General features: G+C 47.2%; 7 protein-coding genes and 1 non-coding gene across 8 annotated transcripts; 3 read left to right on the forward strand and 5 right to left on the reverse strand.

The window, feature by feature from the left end:
- Window positions 1-178: 178 nt before the first annotated feature.
- LOC101765459 (pentatricopeptide repeat-containing protein At3g02490, mitochondrial) lies at window positions 179-1,846 on the reverse strand. The gene has a single exon (XM_004954607.1). It carries the CDS (start codon window positions 1,844-1,846, stop codon window positions 179-181), a length of 1,668 nt encoding a protein of 555 aa, XP_004954664.1.
- Window positions 1,847-5,897: 4,051 nt separating this feature from the next.
- LOC101771378 lies at window positions 5,898-7,614 on the forward strand. The gene has a single exon (XM_004951492.2). It carries the CDS (start codon window positions 6,145-6,147, stop codon window positions 7,492-7,494), a length of 1,350 nt encoding a protein of 449 aa, XP_004951549.1. The 5' UTR covers window positions 5,898-6,144; the 3' UTR covers window positions 7,495-7,614.
- LOC101770982 (F-box protein At5g65850) lies at window positions 7,574-11,333 on the reverse strand. The gene is made up of 2 exons (XM_004951491.2): window positions 11,053-11,333; window positions 7,574-9,358 (listed from the first exon to the last, which is right to left on the reverse strand). Exon 2 carries the CDS (start codon window positions 9,334-9,336, stop codon window positions 8,038-8,040), a length of 1,299 nt encoding a protein of 432 aa, XP_004951548.1. The 5' UTR covers window positions 9,337-9,358; window positions 11,053-11,333; the 3' UTR covers window positions 7,574-8,037.
- A 3,671-nt stretch (window positions 11,334-15,004) lies between these two features.
- Window positions 15,005-15,085, reverse strand: TRNAL-AAG. Its single transcript has one exon. It is a non-coding gene; the product is annotated as a tRNA-Leu (tRNA).
- A 22-nt stretch (window positions 15,086-15,107) lies between these two features.
- Window positions 15,108-17,010, forward strand: LOC101771770 (peptidyl-prolyl cis-trans isomerase FKBP16-1, chloroplastic). Its single transcript, XM_004951493.4, has 8 exons — window positions 15,108-15,247; window positions 15,370-15,570; window positions 15,669-15,703; window positions 15,789-15,882; window positions 16,003-16,063; window positions 16,194-16,239; window positions 16,352-16,422; window positions 16,606-17,010. Exons 1-8 carry the CDS (start codon window positions 15,186-15,188, stop codon window positions 16,681-16,683), a joined length of 648 nt encoding a protein of 215 aa, XP_004951550.1. The 5' UTR covers window positions 15,108-15,185; the 3' UTR covers window positions 16,684-17,010.
- Window positions 17,011-17,118: 108 nt separating this feature from the next.
- On the reverse strand, window positions 17,119-17,919 carry LOC101765868 (putative disease resistance protein RGA1). Its single transcript, XM_004954608.1, has one exon. It carries the CDS (start codon window positions 17,917-17,919, stop codon window positions 17,119-17,121), a length of 801 nt encoding a protein of 266 aa, XP_004954665.1.
- Window positions 17,920-17,924: 5 nt separating this feature from the next.
- LOC101766282 lies at window positions 17,925-18,647 on the reverse strand. Its single transcript, XM_004954609.1, has 2 exons — window positions 18,387-18,647; window positions 17,925-18,290 (listed from the first exon to the last, which is right to left on the reverse strand). Exons 1-2 carry the CDS (start codon window positions 18,645-18,647, stop codon window positions 17,925-17,927), a joined length of 627 nt encoding a protein of 208 aa, XP_004954666.1.
- A 905-nt stretch (window positions 18,648-19,552) lies between these two features.
- On the forward strand, window positions 19,553-21,695 carry LOC101772178 (50S ribosomal protein L7/L12). Its single transcript, XM_004951494.3, has 2 exons — window positions 19,553-19,748; window positions 20,614-21,695. Exon 2 carries the CDS (start codon window positions 20,647-20,649, stop codon window positions 21,223-21,225), a length of 579 nt encoding a protein of 192 aa, XP_004951551.1. The 5' UTR covers window positions 19,553-19,748; window positions 20,614-20,646; the 3' UTR covers window positions 21,226-21,695.
- Window positions 21,696-21,738: the final 43 nt, after the last annotated feature.

Below are 21,738 nucleotides of genomic sequence, written 5' to 3' on the forward strand. Positions count from 1 at the left end.
CACAGAGAAATTTTCAAAGAAAATAATGTAACTTATTACTTTGGAAAATAGTGCAAGCATTTCAGCTAAGAAGTTTCTGACATCCCAACTTCTGATATCGGCCCCTATTACAAAGTCAAAAAGGCAAATTCAGCTTGCCATGCAAAATGCGGGCATCAAAAACTCAATTTAGCATGCATCAACCCTCTGCCAATGCTGCTGTGACAGGTTCTTCCAGCTTCATCCTATTGAAAACATCACGAACATCAGCATGGTTTTGGATGCTATCAGGAGACTGGGAAAGCAACTGTTGGGCAACTTCATGCCTCTCTTCTTTGAACAAAGCTTGAAATAAGCGCACATAAACTATTCTTGATGGCAACCCCCTCAAAGATGTTGCATTCAGCAAACCCAGGGCATCATCCAGAGTCCCAGACTTTGAAATATGTGGGATAAAAGGATCAACGAAAGTTGGATAACCATGGCTTTTCATTAAACCTAGCACTTCAAATGCTTGTTTCAGATGCCCTTGGCGGATCAACTTGTGGATCAAATACTTGTAGGTAGTTTGCCAAGGAACTACAGCCTTCTCAGCTATCAAGTTCTTCAGAACTTGGAATGCTTCCTTTGCCCCTTTCTTCTTGTATAATCCAGAAACCAGTGCCTCAAGAGCAGAACCCACATTCTCATTGCCACATTTTTCCAGCATTTCATGGAAGCACGAGACTGCCATATCCACATTTTCACCAAGAGAATACTTCTGAACTAAACAAGACCATATCTTTGGACCCAACTTATGCCCTGACTCTTCCACACCAGTCAAATAATTTCGTGCTTCTTCCAGATTGCCAGCATCACACATTGCAATAACAGCCTTTTCATGTTCAGCACTATCTGGTTCAAAACCACCTTCCTGCATCGCCTTCAGAACTCTGCCACTCTCCCCAAGCCTCCCTACACTCCTCAACGACTTTAGAACAGAATCAAAAGCTGAGTCTTTGACCTCATTGCCCGCATGCTGATAATACCGCAAGACCCTCGTCACCAACTTGAGATCCAAATCACCAGTCGCTACAACCTTCTTCAGCAAGAATATGAAATAATCCGTCGAGAGCTTCTCCGGCCTGCTTGACATGAATCGGAACAGGTCCACAGTATCCTCAACCATCTTCCTCTTGAGGAACCTGTCGGTGACAGTAACATACACATCTCGATCCATCTCAAGCCCCTTGCCCCTCATCTTCTGCAGGACCTCCCGGAACTCCTCGATGCAATCCTCACGGCCAAGAACCCTCGCCATCGCATTGTAAACCTTGTCCCAACTGATTCCGGCCCCAGCTGACTGCTCCACCCACCGGAAGAACACCATGGCCTGCTGCGGGAACTGCCCGACCTTCTCCACCACTAATGCCACCAGCTCGTCAGTCACCTCAACACCCGATTCACTCAGCATGGCTAGCTTTGAGGCATCATCCTTGCCCGGCGCCCGGAGAACCTTGCATACCTCGGCAGCCGCCGCGTTCCTACCGTGCGCGGCGAATGCCTCCTGCAGCAGGTCGGCGTCCCTGGCCATGTCCTTGGCCCGGAAGCTCTCGGAGGCGGCCCGGAAGGCGGGCTTGGAGATCCCGTAGCCCCTGGACCGCATGGAGGCGACGAGGGACCAGAAGCGCTCGGCGTCGCCGTGCGCGGCGGCGAGCTGGAGCATGGAGTTGAAGGACCGCGAGTTGAGCGCGGCCTTGGCGGCGGGGTCAGAGGCGGCCCAAGAGAAGAAGCGCGAGGCCGCGGGGTAGTTTCCCGAGAGCCCCGGGTCGAGGAGGAGCGCGGGGACGGTGTCCGGGTGGGAGAGATCGACGCCGGCGGACTGCATCGCGGCGGCGGGGTCCGGGGGAGGGGTAGGATCGGAGAAGAGGGAGGCGATGGTGGAGGATGAGGAGTAGGAGGAGGAGAAGATACGGGCGTGGTGGTGGGGAAGGAGGGCGGTGAGGCGGCCGCCGCCGGAGGTGAGGGCGGCGCGGAGCATGGTGGCGGCGGCGGCGACGGCGAGGAAGTGAGGGGAGAAGGAAGGAGGGGTTTGGAAATGGGTTGGGGGTTCGCCCGTTGATTAGCGTTGGGTTGGGTTGTCTGCTTGGCCCGATGGTGGTTTCTGGGCTTCTGGCTTGGCTTGGGCCGTCTCTCGCCCGGGAAGAACAAACGGAAGTGCTATATGTATCGCCAAGCTCTCGGCCCAAGAAATGAGCCCAACCGGCCTGGCCAGCCAGATGCATATATACTCTAAAAAAAGCATCATCAGCATATATTAGTACTAATGAAACCAAACCGATTCCATTTATTCGGGCTTCTCTTTGTAACGCTCGGTTGATTGAATAAAAAGCTACCCGTTGCTCTAAAAAAAAAGTACTAATGAAACCTCCGGTTTCATTTTATTGACACAAGTTTTTACTGTGGCAATTTCAATCGTACGTTTTTTCCCCAAAGAGGATTCTTATACACATGCAATCTTCATATTATATGATTTTTCATTGAAACATAATTTATTAGTAGCATATGCTTGTAAGGATTAAAAAGCTTTTGTAGGAAAAAAAAGATGGTGGTTAAAGTAGCTCTTTGGTGGTAAATAGGGATGCAAAGAGGTCTTGCCCGTCTAAATGAGGATTCTTGGGCTAGCAAACTTACATCCCTAGCAGCGGCAAGTTGATGAAAATGGAGGTTAGTGCGTTACTTTTGTACGTACAACATACTAAAAGAAAAAAAAAACATCAGGTCCTCCGCACCATAGGATCACTAGTAGAATATGTATTTTGACACAATCGCATCACACAGATTGTTGACACCACAGCTTTCAGTTCTTTCCATGCCACACCACTAAACAACAAGCTATGACTGTTACCTTTTCTATCCACAACTACAAAAGATTATAAGTCTGTCCTGAATCAAACTCTGTTAAATTCGATCAAATCAAAAAATAAATACAAAATTATTTTATTTAGTGAATCTAATGATGCTCATTTGCTATTATAAATGGCATTAATAATCTCTAACTAAACTTAAAATAGTAAACGCAATCGTTCTCATATTGGTGGACGGGAGAAGGCCACGCACCATCGTGTCAATCTGCTGTGCTCCATGCCCTCCGATAGCTCGGGTGGCCCCCACGTACTCCAAGATTAGCATCAACGCCCGCCACAAACTATGGCTGTCACGTCGCCGCCATCTAGCTTGTCCTTGTTATAATTACGCGCCGGCACCAATCGCTGCATCTAGATTCTCTCTATATAAATGCTGCTGCTTTTTTTTTTAAGATTTGACCTCATGCAAAACCACAGATCTCTCTACCGTACTCCTCTCGAGTCCTACGGATTGCAGCCAGCTCAACAAATTTTGTCATGTTCACCGTTCACGCTCTCCAAACAACTTGATGATGATTCCTAAACAAAAAAAAAACTTGATGATCTAGATTGGGAACCGATCGAACAGTGGGCGGGGCTATGGCTTGCAATACGACAGCTACCTTTTGTCTGCAACCAATTTGACACCAGCGATAACAACCGTTAGCTCACTTAAAAGTCCAAAATCATATCCCATGCGGCGAGATTGCACCTCACATTGGAATAAAACATCTATAAAAAAATCCCATCCCATCCATCACGAACAGGCCAAGGCTGTCAGGCTTTTTCTTGACTAAGATAACAATTCTGTTGGTAGTACAAATCGTGAAATTTGAAAGTGTTTAATGTCCCTCCTGTTTGGTTTAATTTTGTATAAACTTGAGTATATATGCTTATTTGCATCATTTTCAATCCAACTTAGCTTACGCGATATTTCTTCATAATCCGATCATTTTAAAGGTCCTATGTTGATTATATTACATTACTTGATATATCACAATAGGTGAAAGAGTAACACATATGAGATTAAACATACAAAACTTAGTCTCCGGTGCACAATGCCTAAATTTATATGATGACAAAGTTAAACTTAATCTTGATGGGATCTGGATAGTTTTGGCAACCTTGATTATACCTCTTCCTGTCATAACTACTCAACAAAGTTTAACATACGAGTATACGACCTCACCATTGCAAGTGACACACTAGCCGTGCCAATTTTCTAGCTCATCATACACGCACACGCTGTTTGCACAATGCAAAATTCTTGTAAAATCTTACACAGAAAATAATGCTCCTTTGGAATCAAGAACTCGTCGCTCTCATCTTTTGTCTTCAACCAATTGTCACCAATGATACCACCCACCCACTTGCTCATCAAAATCCAACCCAATAGGAGAAATATCACAGCTCTCGGCGGCGGAAAAATATCCTATAAAAATTGCAATGCATCATATCATGGCAATCGTTGTCCTTTTGTGCTTTAATTTTTTAATAATCCGTACAAAGAAATGATATAGTAGCAAGTGATCTCAAAAATAAGTTTGGTATCATTTTGTTCTAAAATACCAAATCCTCTTTGTAAAATCATGAATTATGGCCTCAACCCCAAACACAAGACCCTCCGAAATGTGCGTCCAAAATGATTAATAAAAATAGAGAGATACTTTAGATATCTCTTGGAATACTGTGGCGGCCATCGAAGCCAACACATAAAAATAGGGACTTGCATGCACCAATTCCATCTCTGTAAGGAAAAACATCGCGTTGTTGTTTCCAAGCGTCGCGTGCAATGGCACGGGTTCGATGTATAAGTAAGAGGACGTGGAGTCCAACATGGATGAGCGACAGCTAGAGTCATTGACGTCATGGAGGTTGAGCAAGAGGGGGAGTTGGTCGAAGGGATGTACGGAGACGTGGGGATGCAACAAGGTGTTCCTTTTTTTATTTACCATGTGGGCTCCATATGGTGATGTAGGTCGTTGTAATCTACATAGCGCGATGCCGATTTTGTAGCATTTTTCCCATTGTGAAAGACCGTACCCTTTTTTGTAAAATATAGTACACACAGATGCTCACGTACATGCATACTAACCTCAATGAGTATATCAAGAGATTGAGCCGACATTTCTTGAGATTGATGAAATCACCACGTAAGCCTCGCTCTCGATGGGTACGTCACCTATTACTGAAAGAATAATGTGAGCACTCGTGTGGAGTCCTCCACTCATTTCGCACGGAGGCCTTACTTTTCTAGAGCATAAGACCTTGTTGCGGCTTTAAGGCTAACCCCACCGATAAATATAAATTTCCATCCAAACCATAAAATCTAAGAAAACTTGCCAAAAACGACCTAAACAGATTGCATCTGATATATAAATCCCATATACTTTTTTGTGTTTTAAGATGACCCTCACAAAGATCCATTATATAAATGCTTTCAAAAATACTTGAGAATAATTTTGTTCAAACCTTGTTGACCTCACCATCACTCTCGCCGGAGGCTAGTGACGTTAGGCGGGAATATTTTCTTCCTTTCTTCTTAGCAATTTCTACGGATTGTAGTGGTTAGATGGTTACGGTAATGACCGTGATTCTGTTACTCTTTCCCAGCACTATAGTACTTGCAATCCATCACTGACTAGCAATGAGTTGCCGAAACGTATAACGGTTCCGTTTTGTTGCTTCGCAAGTTCGCAAGCATGGTACAGCACCAGAATTCAAACAAAATGGGCAACCACAGGTTTCCAGAGAAACCAGAGGCTTTAGTTTTGTTTTGTTTCACCCGCCACGGCGCCACGTGGAAGTAAACCATGCCATACTTGAGTAATCAGAAGCCTCCCATCATCGCCGCGGTTCAAAATGGCCTCACCTCACCGTGTCAAACCGCAACTCAAAGCCAAGCTCACCGCTCATCGGCCGGTGCAGAGGATCCGTTAAGATGGGACCAAGATTAACCATTAATCAACTGTACGGAGCTGTTTCTCAAACAGTCAAACTAACTAATCCTATGTAGTTTTATCAAAAAAAAAAACTAATCTTATGTAGTCTACTTTAAGGTTTCCTCTCGCTGTCGCTGGGCCCAGACGCCGCGTGGCGACGCAGGCCCACGTCGCCCACCACCTCGCTTACATAGTTTAATGCGCTCGCGGAGCTCGCGCCACGGCCCCCTCTCTGACCAAGAAGTCACAGCGCGCAGCTCACTGCTCCAGCAATCCCCTACCCCACACACACCACGAACTCGAGCAGCTGCAGCTCAGCTCAGCCAAGCTCCCAACCCATGGCCCGCGGCGAGGCAGGAGGCGACGCCGGCAAGGGCGAGGAGCCGGCCCGCAGCGAGATCCCCGACGAGATCACGGACGAGATCCTGCTCCGCCTGCCCTCCCGCTCCGCGCTGGCGCGCGCCGCCGCCGCCAGCGGCGACTTCCGCGCGCTCGTCTCCTCCCCGCGCTTCCTCCGCCGCCACCGCGCGCTGCACCGGGACCCCGGCGCGCTCCTCGGGGTCTTCACCTTCTCCCTCAGCAGCGACGGCGGCGACGGCACGGGCTTCCACCCCGCGGAGCCGCCGCACCCGGCGGCGGCCGCCGCCCGCGCCGTCGCCGGCGCCGCGGACTTCTCCTTCGGGTTCCTCCCGGCGGATCCCTCCGCCGCGGACGGAGCCGGAGCCGAAGCCGAAGCCGAGGGGTGGATAGTCCGGGACTACCGCGACGGCCGCTTCCTCCTCGACCGCGTGGCGTCGGGGACCGAGAGGGGCACCGTGTTCACCGAACTCGCCGTCTGCGACCCCCTCTCCCGCCGCTACGCCCTGCTCCCGCCCATCCCGGAGGACCTCGCGGCGACCGTCGACGGCGTGCTCAACGTCTTCGGCGGCCGGCGCGCGTGCGAGCCCTTCCTTGCCCCCGCCGAGGCCTGCTGCGACGATCCCGACGCGGCGCCGCCCTTCACCGTGTTCTGGACGGCCCGGTGCCAGCGGAAGGTCGCCGCCTTCGCCTTCTCCTCGAGCGACGGGCGGTGGCGCGCGCTCCCGTCGCCGGACTGTTTCATCTGGCGCCGGCACAGGTCGCCGTTCAGCTGCCCGATGCACACCGTCTGGAACCGGCGGCACTACGCGCACGGCCGCTTCTACTGGGTGGACTGCCTCACCAACCGGTGGCTCGTGCTCGACACGCGCGCTATGGAGCTCGCCCTCTCCATCATCCCCTCGCCGGCCGGCTACTGGGAGGAGCACGTCGCCGTCGTCGAGGCCCCCGACGGGAACGTCGGCGTGTTCGCGCATGACTTCCACCACCCCGGTGGCAAAGCCGATCTCCACTACTACACGATCGTGCAGGACGCCGACGGGCCGCGGTGGCGGCTGGAGAACACGATCCCGCTGCCGTGGCCGGCGGCGTACCACCGGCCGTTCTGCCTCCGGGGCACGGCCGACGGGTGCTTGATCCTCGAGGTCAGCGAGGAGAAGCCGGCGTTCATGGCGAGCTACCGCGTCAGGGACGCCGAGCTGTTCAAAATCGACGTCAACAGCTTCCAGCTGGAGAAGATCTGCCAGGCACGGTGCGCCGGTGGTGCCGCCGGGCAGTGTTGCTGGCCGTACTTCGGCTTCCCGCCATCGCTGTCCGTGCCCACTGTATGAGCAGCATGTGATATTGCTGAACAAAATTATGTTCCAGCTGGCTGCTCATAGAGTTAGAGCCTTGAGTTTGTCTGGCATATATATAATAATGATAACAATACAAGCAACAATTTGTCCTGATCCAGTCTGTTCACAATCCCAATGCATACATACAGATACAGCTTACAGGTACAAAGCAAAACAACAATCTCAACATTATTCAGCTGTACAAACCCCACAAGCAGGGGTAAACATTACCCAAAACTTATAGGTTACAGTCACAGCCATGTCACTTGCTGTTTATTAAGTTCCTCTTGTATACTCTGTCCCATTGCCATGGATTCTTATTTCCACCAGTACTGCAGCGATGAACAGCTCCTAGCTTGCTGTTTATTCAGTTTCTTTTGTATACCCTGTCCCATTGCCATGGCCTCTTACTTCCACCGGTACCATACCAGTGCGCTAATACAGCATCGCACCTTACACACAAACGATGGCAACTTGTAAGAGGCAAAAGGAACCAGCTGATGTACAGTCCACAGAGAGAGACCGAGCCGGGTGCTCCTAGATTGCTCTGTGTTTCGATATCTTCCACACCATGTTCATCGTTCTCTTTGTTCTCTTAAAGGACCGCTCGAGGTCAGCTGAGGACCATCCAGTGAAACCGCAAGATTTACCACGGCCTAACGAGGAAGAGGATGACCCAGCGCCTCGAAAAGATGGTCCAGGGTCTGCTGAGGATGGTTCATTGACACCAGAACTGTTTCCATATGATGACGCAGTCGAGCTCACCAAGCCAGTCACAGCAGGTGCAAAACTCTCCACAAACATGCCACAAGATATCAAAGTCTCGCCAGAAGGCATGTTGATGTACGAAACTGTACAATCCTGAAGATCTATGCAAATGAGTCTGTTTTGGTTGCCAAAGAAGATCTTCCTCTTGAGCTGGAAAAATGGGCTCATGCCCACAGGTATCCTAAGAGCAACGGTATGCAAGTGGATCCAGTCTTCTTGATGAGTCAAGTCCACCACCCAAATATCAGAAACTATATTGCCAGATGATCCATCACAATGATTTGACAATGAAAGAAGCTTTCCTTCCCCCTCAAATAGTTCCAAATCATGTTTTCTTACAGCATCTGGGATGGCAATTTTTGTGAACGTCTCATCCGTCAGATTGAGCATAAGGATATCTCGAGAAAAGCTGGAGGATGCCTCGTTAAGAAGTAGCCAGTACATGCTACCATTAACAATGACTGCCTTCGTTGCCTTTAGAAGCTCTGCAGATTCACGTATGGTCCTCCATGACAGCACACCGATAGTGCATATTTCAAATGCCAAGAACTGCACACAGTGACGGACAGAGACCACCTTGTACTGTTTTGTGGAGTGCACAAATCCAACAAAATATTCAGAGCAAAGAGACCGTGACTTGAGTACGGAATCTGGCAGTCTCAAATGCTTCCTTGTTGTGGGATTCAAGACCTCAGCATTGCCTTTTATATCATACGCGCACACTAAGCCATTGCAGGGGCCTGACATCTGAAACCTATTTGAGAACACAAGTTCCACGCTTCTGAAATTCATTGTTGCAGGATCAAATGTGTACAAGTGGACTAGGCCATGATCAAGCACGGTGAAACAAGCAATGGACTGGTGGAAGCGGCAAGCATTGTTGAGGTGACGGTCCACAAAATTAGGTTCTTCAATGCAGTCTCGCCAGAACTTGCATACACTGCGAAGCTTGACTACAACCCTACCAGGTAGAAAAGCAAGGACAATCCCTTGGGCATCCTGAGGAACGTATACTTGAGCTTCTGCTGTTTCATTTTGTTTATCAAGATCATCGCTGTTGCAGTCCATGTCTAGGATGCAATCTACAACTCTGTCCAAGGTAAAAGTTTAGTCAGTATGCAACAAAAACATAAAAACAGCAAGACAGGGAAATTCACTGATACAAAACTGTAGTGGAATAAAAGTATACCCTTTAGTACACAAAATAAAAGTATAATATCTTTCTACTTTATCAATTAACATCTTAGGTCAAAAGAGAATGGGTTCGGTGCTGCTATTCGAAGTCACTCATAAACTACTGAATTACATGTAGAACATATTCAAATCAGTACCAGCAAGTTCTAACTAAAATTGAATCCAATATGGATGTGCCAGATTGATGAAATGGAGACTTAAACTTAACACTCCCTTCTTCCAGAAAATGGATACTGAATACTACAGATGTAACTCTACAAATCACAATAAGAAGAGACTTTCAATGACCATCCATAGAGGAAAACATTACTGGGCTATTGTCATAAGCATTAAGTGAGGTATCAGAATCAATAAACCTTATAGGTGGAAATAATAAAAGGTGCACAAGCATACCAAGTTCTAAATCAAGAAAGGAACAACCATGGTACAAAAAGCACAATACTGAATCAATATGCTTTGCCCTCTCCCTAACATTTATGATGCACTAAAATTGAACACTCGCATATTAGTAAAGATATTAGACCCACCCAACCCTATCTCCAATTTTAGATCACTGGACTTCACCAAGGACAAATCAAGGCACTTTGACAGAAAATACTTGTTATTTTTGCCATCTCTCTGTGCAGGTTTATTCTACTGTTAGAAGCAGGGATTCAGGGAAGTTAGAAATGCACTCCTATATCTACATAGAAGCAGGGAAGTCTTAAGCAAGTTTTCTCCCCCTTCAAAACACTGCAGTGATTAGCATTAGCTTCACAAGTTAGGTGGTAAATAGAGGTCTAAGACTATGACCAATTCCATCATCTGGATGGCATTTATGCATTTTCATTTAGAGATCATGGTGAACCCCTATTCCCCATGGAGATTTCTTTAAGGGATATATTATTGTCGTGGATCATGTCCCCTAAAATGCAAAGTGAGTCAATAGATGAATGTTCTAATAGTATGAAAGTTCAACTGCCATGCCTGCTACCAGCTAGTAACTTGATATATGCAGCCACCCGATCTAAACTGTTTGCCAAAGGGTGCTGATTCTACCAATGGTCTAGCTAAAATGGTAAGAGACCTGGTATACGCACAAATCATAGAAACAGTACATGACCAATGGCACAAAGATCTGCTAGTTTGTGCTGCTAAACTCCATTTCACATAATACTTCAACATGATCATGGATCATGTCTGAATCAAAAAGTATGGCTTACAGATTCCTAACCACAGGTGTGACAGAGTTAATAAGAAAAAGCTAAGGGCAGATTTGGCAACTTAGGAGACAGACAAATCCTGTTAGGAATGTCAAACACCAGGAATTTAGGTGCCTGCAGGATCTTCATGGATAGGGTTTTCATTAGATTGCAGTAAGCTATGAACATGATGAAATAAACAAATCCTACCTCATGAAGAGCAACAGTATCAATCTACTAACAAAAACAGTTATCGAACAACCGAAGAACCCCAAAATTGAGGCGAAGCAGAAGAGCCACCCTCGAAGCAAAACGCACGATCTGTACAGCATCCCAGTCCTTGTCGAAGGGATGAACAGATCGAGGTCGAGGATGACAGAGGGGAGAGATGGGAAGTGTAGTTTCTGACCTTGCCTAAGAGGCTGAAGGCTTCCTTGGATTCAGCGATATGGTCGTCGGTGAGCTACCACCGTCGCCGCCTGCGCGCGGACGCCGGCAGGAGCCCTCGATCCCCAGTCGCCGCGTGCTCAAGAGGAGCCAGAGATACCCCCCCGCCGCCTGCTCAACAGGAGCAGTCGATCCCCCTTCGCTCCCTGCGGTGCAGGGAGTGCCGCCGCCGCCTTCGCCGTCGGTGGTGCCGCACGGCACGAGCGAAGTGACGAGTCGAGCCGAACGGGCCCGGCGAGTTCAGGGAAAAGGCAGAAATAAAAACAAGTCCAACTTTAGCCCCTCGTGTCTTGTGTTGTTTCCTTTCGGTCCCTCAAGTCTTAGGGGGTGTTTGGATACGAGGTGTTAAACTTTAACAGTGTCACATCGGATGTTCGGATGCTAATTAGAAGAACTAAATATGAACTAATTATAAAACTAATTGCAGAACCCTGTGCTAATTCACGAGACGAATCTATTAAGCCTAATTAATCCATCATTAGCAAATGGTTACTGTAGCACCACATTGTCAAATCATGGACTAATTAGGCTTAATAGATTCGTCTCGCGAATTACACTCCATCTGTGCAATTAGTTTTGTAATTAGTCTATATTTAATACTCCTAATTAGCATCCAAACATCCGATGTGACGGGTGTTAAACTTTAACACCTACTTGCCAAACAGGCCCTTATCCTAGTCTTTTCTTTAGAAAAAACGGGTTGAAATTTATTTGTACTGTAACAAATATGGCACCGTTTGGATCCGATTTTGGATTCTAAAAATCTGGATTTTGGATGGATTTCCAAAATCTGGATTTTGGGCAAAATCTGGATGGAATAGTTTGGATTCCTAGATTCCAAAATCTGATTTTATAGCTAGTTGTTGCATACATGACTTTTTTGCCCTTGCTACCATTTCATAGCCAACTTGTTGCTCAATATCAGAAGAGGGGTACATTAGTAATTTTCATGTGCAAAAGCTGGTGGAATCAAGCCTTTAGCAGATTCTGGGATCCATAGAATTTGGAAATTTGGCTTATGGAATCTGCACCAAAATCTGACCTGTTTGGAGCCACTCTGGATTCCAGATTCTGGATTCACATAATCTGCCATGCTCCAAACGGGGCCTGTAAGTTTACATTCAGGCTCATACAAAAAAACCCTTGGAAGAAAGAAAAATTACATTGAAATCCTTTTTATGAGCCTAATGAACATCTTCATCGTCACCAATTTAAAACTACATTGAGATCGAAGGATGAAGGCATACCCGCTTGGATGAATAAGCATAACTTTTTTTCATTTTCTTGAGTGGCACATCGTGCAAATCGACCTGCACCTGAATAGTTGAAGCTCCAGCAAGAAGTCATCGGTCGTAACTCCATCATAAGAAAAGGTATTTGCATTTCACGTTCTAATGGCAGAGCCCAATCCACGAACGATAAAGAACCCAAGAAAGGGATTTATACACAATCTAATTTTTTAAGGTTGTAGTAGACATACCTCACAAGATCAAACCTGAAAGATTCGTCGCCATCACTGTAATTGCCAGAGATGACTTGGATGGACAAAAGCTCAGCAACAGTCATAGCACACCACTAATGAGAAACCAAAAACTAAAACTTAACTATCTAAGCAATTATAACCTAGTGGGCATTGATCAGTTGATTACCCTGTATCAATGGCCTCTGGAGAGGTCGTCGGAAGTGAGGAACCAACAAGATCAGGGCCAGAAAAGGAGATCGCTACCGAGGTTGTATTTTTCGCTGGAGATGACCTTTCTCCAGAAGATCTTATCCTAGTCCCTTATCTAACCATTTAGCATTGTTAATTCTCTCAATCCATCGCAAGTCATTCACAGATTTAATCTGATTTAATCCTCTTTTAGATCCATCAAAACGAATAATATTTGCAATAATTACACAAATGACGGTGCATCATCTCGACAAACTTTTAAATGCATATTATTTGATGTGAAATCACAATTGGATTGCTTAAGTGGTTTTGCCTATCGAACATAGCTTAGTGAGATCTAAAGTGTTGCTAGGAGATGCCGTGGTGGGATTTAGAGGTGGCGGTGTAGGTCGGACTAATGAACAAGATAAAGTAGAAAATAAGAGAAGATAAATAATCAATTTGGCTCAACCAAATAACACTAAGTATGTATTACAATCATCATATCATCTTTCTATATAAACCATTCAAAATAATAGTGGTGTGAGACTAGGGACCCACATGAAACTACCATCATCATAAGATATAAGGAACAAAAATAAACCTTTTCATATGAATATTTACCTATTCGTACTTCCTAGCTAGAATAGCGCTACCTAGTTTGTCAAACGTTTTTTTCTTTTTGTAATATTATCCCTTAAATTCTAGCTAATAAGTGAAATACTAAGTCCAGACATGCCAAAGTGTATGACATGTGGACCGGAAGCTAATAAAATGTTGATAACATGATTGTCATGACTAAAATTAGATGTAGTAATGTTAGGATCAAACCATATGGACCTTAAAATCGTTGACTAAACCCTTCAAACTATTTAGCAATTCATTCAACTAAGGTGTTGAGATTAGAAATATATACTTCAAAATCGTAGCCAAAAAATTGAATATTGTTGGTTGATCCGTTTGTGGCACACAACGCACCTCAGCACGATGAGCAACATAGTGGATGGCAGGAGATTGGGATCTGGGGAGACGTTGAAGTAGCAACAGATTGGAGAACATGCTTGTATGTTGCGCGCTTGTGCTTCCTATTTGTTCTAGGGTTCAGACAAGCACAAGGGATCTGGGTGTGGACGTGAATTACCAAATCAGAAAAGCAGCAAATACTAATGCTATGGTGGCACATAATGGACTTGGGTGTTGGTTTGTTAGTCCTATGGGCCAGCCTGAAAAGGGTCAGATCCATTTTAAGTTTGTCACCATTTATATCTTGAATGTTATATCCCTTCAACTTTTGTAAACAAAGACATGAATGGATGATGGAAACAAGAAAAACCAAATAGATTCTTTCTCTTAAAAACTATAGAAATTTACTCTACAACATGTTGTTCAATAAGGAGGGGAGAGGTGCAATTGCGGGCTAGCAATGGCATCAAGTATCCGAGAAAAAAAATAGGAGAGTGGTGAGGGTCGGAGGAGGAAAACGGTAGGGTTAAAATAGGAGGGATGAATGCGGTTGCATGTTGGTCGTGACATTAGATTACCAAGGGAGAGAAAGAGCTTAGGGTTAAAAATGAAGGAACTAGATATAAGCAGAATGGGTACCTGACATTAGTCATTTGACATGGAGGCACACAAAAGGAGATTTTTAAATTTTTTCTGAAGAAATATAATATTCTCATGGCTAGAAAATGTTTGTAAAACATCATATGAAAAAGAGCTTGCTATTTATGTTGATTATCAAGCCATAGTTTGTAGATTGAATATTGATAGAGGGAAAAAAAATCTGTGGATTATTTTTTATGTTGTCATATTGAGTGCAAATCATGGAAGTGGTTATGAATGTTTTCATGCTTATATGATGTTTTGTATTAGTTAATTAGGGAAGAGGAGAGGATTTCCAAGAGTTAAGTATACTAAATTTAAGTATGTATAATTCAACGTTCACCACTTCAGCAGGAACCGAGCTTCTTAGGATTCCAATCTGATTTTTTGCTGGGCAATGCTTTCGTCCTGATTTTTTGCTGGGCAATGCTTTTGTTCCGTTCCGTCATCCATTTTCGTCTTTTGGTGTTTTTTTACAAGATTTATTGCAAAAAAAAAAACACACTCAGCTTGATGAGAAAATAAGACTCGATCGACCCAAAGGGCCAAAGGAATTGGAGGGTGTGCGGGTGAGAAGAACATTCCAGCAGATCTTAAACTACAAGGGTAAAAATAAATTGTTTTACGATTAAAAGAAACTAGCAAAAAAAAAGAAAAATTTTGACGAGAGTGGGATTTGAACCCACGCCCTTTCGGACCAGAACCTTAATCTGGCGCCTTAGACCAACTCGGCCATCTCGTCGCGTTGTTGGCTTCATTTTCTTTCATTATATATTTCCTATATGTAGCTTTATCTCGCGCTTATCCACTTCGTTCCCCGTCCGTAACCCGAAGCCGCAACAATGGAGTCTGCGTCGCTCACGTCACTCGGCAATCCATTCCCGTGCGCCTCCCAGTCTCCAAGGTAATGCAGAACGGCATCTTCTACGGTCTCAACAAGAAAATTTGTGAGTCTCGCTCGTGTTCAGTTTTCTTAATTTCAACGCTCCATTGAACTCTCTATGCGAGTTTTTTTTTTTCAATCAGATGCCGGTGTCCATCGGAGTCCAAGAAGATCCGGTTGGCATGCCGCAGGAGGGCTTCCTCTCTGAAGGCAACCTGTGGTCTCTCTAGGCGGAGGGCAGTTTCAGGGATGGTGGTTCTTGGCGCAGCCGCCTCATGCATCGATCCTCTTGCCGTCCCATTGCCTGCGCAGGCAGCGGCGATTCAGGAGCCTGACATTATCAGGTAACCTGCATCGCCTAGCGTAACGAGTCACAACGGATAGATCGGTGCAGTCGGTGGTTGAGGAATCTGATGCCTTGATTTCGTTTTGAAGTTTTCAGGTACCGGAAGCTGGACAGTGGAGTCATACTCGAAGGTACAAGTAGCAGTGACATATTCTTGCAGAGTTTTCAGCCAAGTTTCTGACTACTCATGGAAGAATTGTGCTTCTTGAACTGAAGATGTCGTCGAAGGGGAGGGACCTGAAGCACGGGAAGACGATCTGGTGCAGTTCAACTATGTCTGCCGCCGCGCAAATGGTTATTTCGTGCATAGGTGAACACAGTACTATTGACTATATGCAGTCCATACACTGAAAACATGTTGCAGTTTCAGTTTGATCAGTTCCAGTCTTCTAGTGGTCTCACCATGGTTTCCCTGCATTTTGTAATCCAGCACGGTGGACCAGTTCAGCGGTGAGAGCAATCCGGTGACGCTTCCACTAGGCGGAGAAGAGGTTATAAACTTCAATGCTGAAAATTTTTCACATCCTTCAGAAAAGTTCAGATCTCCTCTAGGTTCACTCCGCCTCAGTTTCTTGTTCTGTGAATTTGTTTGATGTGCGATCTAGCTAATGTGGTATTCAGATGATTCGAGGCCTTAAAGATGTCCTAATCGGGATGAAGGCTGGAGGTACATCAGATATCAGCTTAGTTCCAGACAGCATACAAATTGTGCTGTGAATCTTGACAGTTCAAAAACGAAACTAAAAATTATACTTTTTTCTCGATGACTCGGTATCCAGGCAAGAGGAGGGCTCTAATTCCTCCTGAAGTTGGCTACATCAGCGAGACCTTGAAGCCCATACCAGAAGAGGTATAATAATATATCCTTGATGAACTCTAGTGCGTGTCTTTTTGTTTTTATGTCTTTTTGGATTTCTCTTCTCATGAAGGAACAGTAGTAAATGCATCTCTAAAATGTAGACTTTGCAAGTACTTGACGGTTTATATAGTTCATTTACAATTACTCTTCTACTTACCTTGGATGTTATTACAGTTTGGACCACGGCGGAGTCTGCTGTCTCATGCCAAGGAGCCACTAGTGTTTGAGGTTCAGTTGCTGAAGGTCCTGTGATTCTGCATTTCTGTCATCGTATCATGATATCATCATCATTCTTGGTCAATGCAGACACAGTTCCAAGGGAATCACAGAGTTCATTCTGAACTTGAATTTTCTACCATGGAAAACGAAACCAGCAAGTTGAATTAATGAAAGAGTCAAATAGCAGCCATCCCAGCTTTTGTCAAAACATCAGACCCTCTGGATAGTTATGCACTGTAACTTGAGAAGCGTATTAAAATTTTTCTGAACTTCCTCACGAACATTTGCAAACACATTCGCTAACTGCAAGTCATCATGGTTGCAGTGTTGCGCTGTGGAATTCAATGACCAGTTTTTTCCTGATAACTTGTTTGAGAGCTTTTAACTAACTGCTAAATCCAAAAGTAAAAAAAAAAAGAAGGAAAAATGTGATTTTGAATGCCATCGCTGTTTTCTATGCAAAGGTTTTTATTGTTTATCCTCTCTCTCGATCGTGCAATAAGCGGTGTAGTTCAGACAGTAGGAAGGGAAGATCGACTTGCACAGCAGCACAGGCAATTCCGATCGGTCGCTGCCAGTGTCACGAACTGGAGTTGTCAGAGAGGCGTCTTGCAGGCCGACGAGCCCTCTCACCGGCGAGCCTGAGACGGCGACGCCGCGCACTGTCACGTGAGGTGGGAGGAGGCTGCCGGCCGCAGCGGCGACGTATCCGCCGTTGCCAAGCCACGACGGCTCGGCGTGGCTGGCGGCGAGCACTCGCCGCCACAGCCTGTGGTCCGGGCAGCGCGACCTCAGCAGCGCGCCGACGACCTTGGCGCCGAAGAAGGAGCCGTGCAGCCTCTCGGCGATGGACTGGCCCACCGCCGCAAGCCGCGGGTCCGCCTCGGCGTCGTCCGCGCCGCCGAGCGCGTGCGCCTTGAAGAAGAACCAGTACTCCGCTGGCGGCAGCGGCCGCACGACGACAGGCTCCGTGGTGCCGAGATCGACGATGTGCTTGCCGTTGCCCGTGACAAGGACCCTGCTCCCCCGCCGCCCGCGCCGCAGGACCGGCATGATGGCGTCTATCGCCCGCCTCCTTCGCGTGTCGACGTTGTCGAACACGGTCAAGAACCTCTCGCCGCGTAGCTTCAGCTCTAGAAGCCCCAAGAGCTCGCCGGCGCCGGCGCCGGAGAGGCTGGCGCTTGACGTGCCGGCAACGGTGAACAGAGAGCGCAGAAGCTGCACGGTCTCGCTGGCCACCGTGAGGCTCATGCAGTGGAAGTCCAGCATCAGGATCAGCGAGAAGCGGCGGCGCACGGCGGGCTCGTCGCAGACGTGCTGCACGAGGGTGGTCTTCCCCAGGCCGGCGCGCCGATTATCGGAAGAACGCCCAGATCGCCGCCTCCATCGCCGCCGTCGTCGTCTTGCAGCAAGAAGTCGATGACGCGGCGCCTCTCGAGGTGCCGGCCGAACATCTGGCAATCCACGTAGATGTTCGTGGCCAGCGGCCGGTGCAGCGCCGGCGGGCAGCACTGCAGCAGCATGATGAACTCGGCAAGATCGCAGGAAACGCCCTCCACGCTCGCGAGGACGCCGTCGAGCTCGCCAGCGCCGCCGCCGCCGCCGCGGAACAGCATCCTCCTGGCCGCGACGCGCAGGCGCTTGGCGGGGTTGAACGAGCTTGGTCGAAACAAACCCCGCCGCAGCCCGCCGTCGCCGTGGCCGTCACCCTCGTCCTCGTCCGCCTCCTCGATCGCCTCGCCGCCGCCGAACACGTCGAGGAAGTAGCGCCCTCGGTGCACGCCGTCGGCGAGATCCGAGAGCCACTCGAGAAGCGCGCGGCTCGCGATCCGCCGCGCGTCGGCGGCCTCCGCCGCGCTCTCGAGCTTGACGACGAGGTGCCGTAGCCGCAAGAGCTTGCCCTCGACGCCCCGCCGGTCCCGGAGCCGCCCCGCGAGGAAGGTTATCGCCCTGCCCACCGCGTCGGCGACGACCGCGGACACGACGGCTTCTTCCATGCTCGATCAAATCCCTTCGACTGTTACCTCTACAGTTCGAACAGGACCGGCGGTTAAGCAGTCGCTCGCGTAGCACGCCGAGAGCCCGAGACCTCACCGCTTCTGGCCGCTCTAGCTCACCGGCCGTCAAGGTGCAAGACCCACCCAGTGATCCGTCGATTTTTAAGGAAAAACTAAACGACAAGATGCCAAGCCATCGAAGATGGTATGGAACATTGTTCGAGTTCGAGATCGTCGATCATATATTGGTGCCAAGCCGTCGACTCTGAGGCTGAGCGTGTGATTTTGACGACCTAGCAACTAGTATGATATTATCGATCAACGACAACGTTCCTAGTCTTCACCTCTTCATTCCAAAGATCGCCGAAGTGTCCACATGAGGACGCCGTAGTAAGACCATTTCCATTGCACTGTTGGCAATGAAGCCATGCTTGTTTCTTCAGGATCACCCTTTTCAGTTTTTTACTGCCTTTTTTTTTGTTGTGTATAAGATCTTATTCTGGAGCAAACTATTTTGCCGTTTCCAAGTGTGTCTTGGTCAACATTTTGTTTTCATTTAGAATTAGGGCGACTTGAATCTTGCAAATGTCAACCTTTGGAATGCTAAAATTTGGCAGATTCAGATTTTAAGCCAAAAATTAGAAATGCCCATCGGGGCAAAACAAATGCTGCCTTGACCATACAGACTACACGAGGCCTTGACCAAGACCGAAGCATGGCCGGAACTCTGTTAACTCTGAGGCGTTTCCTCGGCCTAGTAGGCTGTATAAACCAAACGCACCCCAGAAGCGTCTAATTGCCCCAGCGGCATGGCGCATGGCCCATGAGCCGGCAGCAGGGGAGCTCAGGCCCAGAAAGCCAGAACGATAAGCAGGCCAGGCCCAGGAGCTCAGTGACGACGGCTTCCCAATCTCTCGCTCGTCTCGCCGTTTCGCTCCACGCAGCCGCCGCGCGCCTACACCCCACCGGCGCCGAACCCTAGCGCCGCCTCGACAGCGCGCGCGGCCGGCTTCTCCTCGCCTCCCCGCGCCACTGCCGGCGCGTGGACGCCGCGCCGCATAAACGATTCCCTGATCCGTTGCCGAGTTCTGAGCCACCGAGGTATGTGCCCATTTCCAATTCTTTACGGTTGGGATGGATGCTCCAATCCCGTCCAGTTTGTCGCAGATTAGTTTGATGTTGTCGGTTTAGTATTTTCGGAGGTCCTCGCGCGGAGTGATCTAGCTTTAGTGGTGTAGGATTTGGCTTTCACCGGGCCTGATCTGAGGCTAGAGTGATTTGGAGGAAGTATCATTTAGAGGGGTTCATTGCGGAAATCTGGAAGCCTGGATCTTCTAGGCCTCTTGTTCCTGCGTGTTAGGGTAGCAAGTTGTGAATCATTTAGGTTTGATGAATTGAGAAAAAAAGATTCTTTGGCTGAATAACCGGTGATTTGATTAGTTGGTGAGGGCAAGATCAATGTGACGGTTTGCTCCAGATGCTATTAAAGTTCAGGTTAATTATTAGTCTTCTCTGCTTATGAGTTGTACTTTACCAACTGCCAATTGGGCCTTGTGTTGTATGATTGTATCTGTTGCTCTCCCTGCATATTGGTATGCAGCATTTGTGAACTGGGTGAAGCTAAACTGCTAAAGCATCCTACCTTTTATGGGTTATGAGAAAGTGTTATATGACAGAGCCATTTTTCATGAATCAAGTTAGTCTGCTTGTGTATGTATGGTTGTGTGAATACAGTTGTCAGTTTATCCGAATCACTGATTACATACTTTTAATTAGCTTCAAAACATGTAACATAGCCACCTTGGAATGCTGGACTGGCAAACACTTTATTAACTTGTCCTCTTAGTGACTTATACATGTTCCTCTATTTGTGCTACTAAACAATTGTGGTTCAAATGATCTCTGAGTACGTAGAAAGTTTCCGTGGCATCCCATTTGATGTTATTTTTTCTGGGTCCTTGTGCAGGGAGAGTGTTCCACTCACATAGCTGATAGTAGGATGAGTCTCTGTACAATAGCAAGACGGCTATGTCTTTCAAGACCATCCTCTAGCAGTCGTCTTTCAGCAGTTTGGGCTCATCTATACAGTACCGAGGCTGCAAAGGACACAGGTGCTAAGAAGTACAAATACCCTGATGTATACGATCCTTATGGGCCCATGCCACCACCATCAGAGAAAGTTGTGGATCTTGCTGATCGCATTGCTGCTCTCCCTCCTGAGGAGATCAAACAGATTGCTCCAGCCCTCCTCTTAAGACTGAACCAAGAGCCACCTCAGGCGATATCAGGCCAGGGTTTCAGTTTTGGTGCTCAGGGTGGTTCTGGTGCTGGCGCTGCAAAGGCTGAGGAGAAGAAAGCTGAGAAGACAGTCTTCGATGTGAAGCTGGAGAAATTTGATGCTGCTGCAAAGATCAAGATTATCAAGGAGATCCGGACGTTTACAGATTTGGGGCTGAAGGAGGCGAAGGAGCTTGTAGAGAAGGCTCCTGTCATTCTGAAGCAATCGCTCACAAAGGAGGAAGCAGAAGCAATCATAGCAAAGATCAAGGCTGCTGGTGGTGTTGCCGTGATGGAGTGAAGGGATCATCTTCGGGACACAACAGGATTTTTTTATTTCTTCCAATTGCTGTTGTTACCATGATGGGCATTTGAGATTGCACATTGCCGTGCCTCTGCTGATGGATGAAATGGTTCAGCTACGTTGGTAACCAAAGTGAGAGACGGGACTAGAGTTTAGTTGCTATGATGATAGCCTTGACTTGGTTCTAGAATAAGCTTTCGTTGGCCTGGACACGAATTTTCTGGTGGAATGCCGTGCACTATAACTCAGTGAATGAGTGCGGACACCATTGCCATGAATGTGATGTCTCATACCTTCTTTTCTGTCTTGTACCTTTTATGACTTGAAAAATGGGCATCTATTGTGAAATCTTTCTCCCATACATATCCCAGTTACACCACAATGTAAGATTATTGTTCTTCTGCTCATTTGTCTAAGAAATCTCATGTTCTTGACTCAGCATTTCGTCATATTAGCAAATTAATCAACATTGTACTTTTGTGCTTGTGGTGATGGAGCATTTCATCTGGT

This window comes from Setaria italica, chromosome I (assembly GCF_000263155.2).
Source record: "Setaria italica strain Yugu1 chromosome I, Setaria_italica_v2.0, whole genome shotgun sequence".
NCBI lineage: Eukaryota > Viridiplantae > Streptophyta > Magnoliopsida > Poales > Poaceae > Setaria > Setaria italica.

Coding starts and splice junctions, on each gene's coding strand:
- LOC101765459 (XM_004954607.1), bottom strand. CDS start 1,846: ATGCAGTCCGCCGGCGTCGATCTCTCCCACCCGGACACCGTCCCCGCG.
- LOC101771378 (XM_004951492.2), top strand. CDS start 6,145: ATGGCCCGCGGCGAGGCAGGAGGCGACGCCGGCAAGGGCGAGGAGCCG.
- LOC101770982 (XM_004951491.2), bottom strand. CDS start 9,336: ATGGACTGCAACAGCGATGATCTTGATAAACAAAATGAAACAGCAGAA.
- LOC101771770 (XM_004951493.4), top strand. CDS start 15,186: ATGGAGTCTGCGTCGCTCACGTCACTCGGCAATCCATTCCCGTGCGCC. Junction 15,704..15,788: donor CAGTGGAGTCATACTCGAAG/GTACAAGTAGCA, acceptor CTTGAACTGAAG/ATGTCGTCGAAGGGGAGGGA. Junction 16,064..16,193: donor TTCCACTAGGCGGAGAAGAG/GTTATAAACTTC, acceptor TGTGGTATTCAG/ATGATTCGAGGCCTTAAAGA.
- LOC101765868 (XM_004954608.1), bottom strand. CDS start 17,919: ATGCTGGACTTCCACTGCATGAGCCTCACGGTGGCCAGCGAGACCGTG.
- LOC101766282 (XM_004954609.1), bottom strand. CDS start 18,647: ATGGAAGAAGCCGTCGTGTCCGCGGTCGTCGCCGACGCGGTGGGCAGG. Junction 18,291..18,386: donor ACGTGTTCGGCGGCGGCGAG/GCGATCGAGGAG, acceptor AACCCCGCCAAG/CGCCTGCGCGTCGCGGCCAG.
- LOC101772178 (XM_004951494.3), top strand. CDS start 20,647: ATGAGTCTCTGTACAATAGCAAGACGGCTATGTCTTTCAAGACCATCC.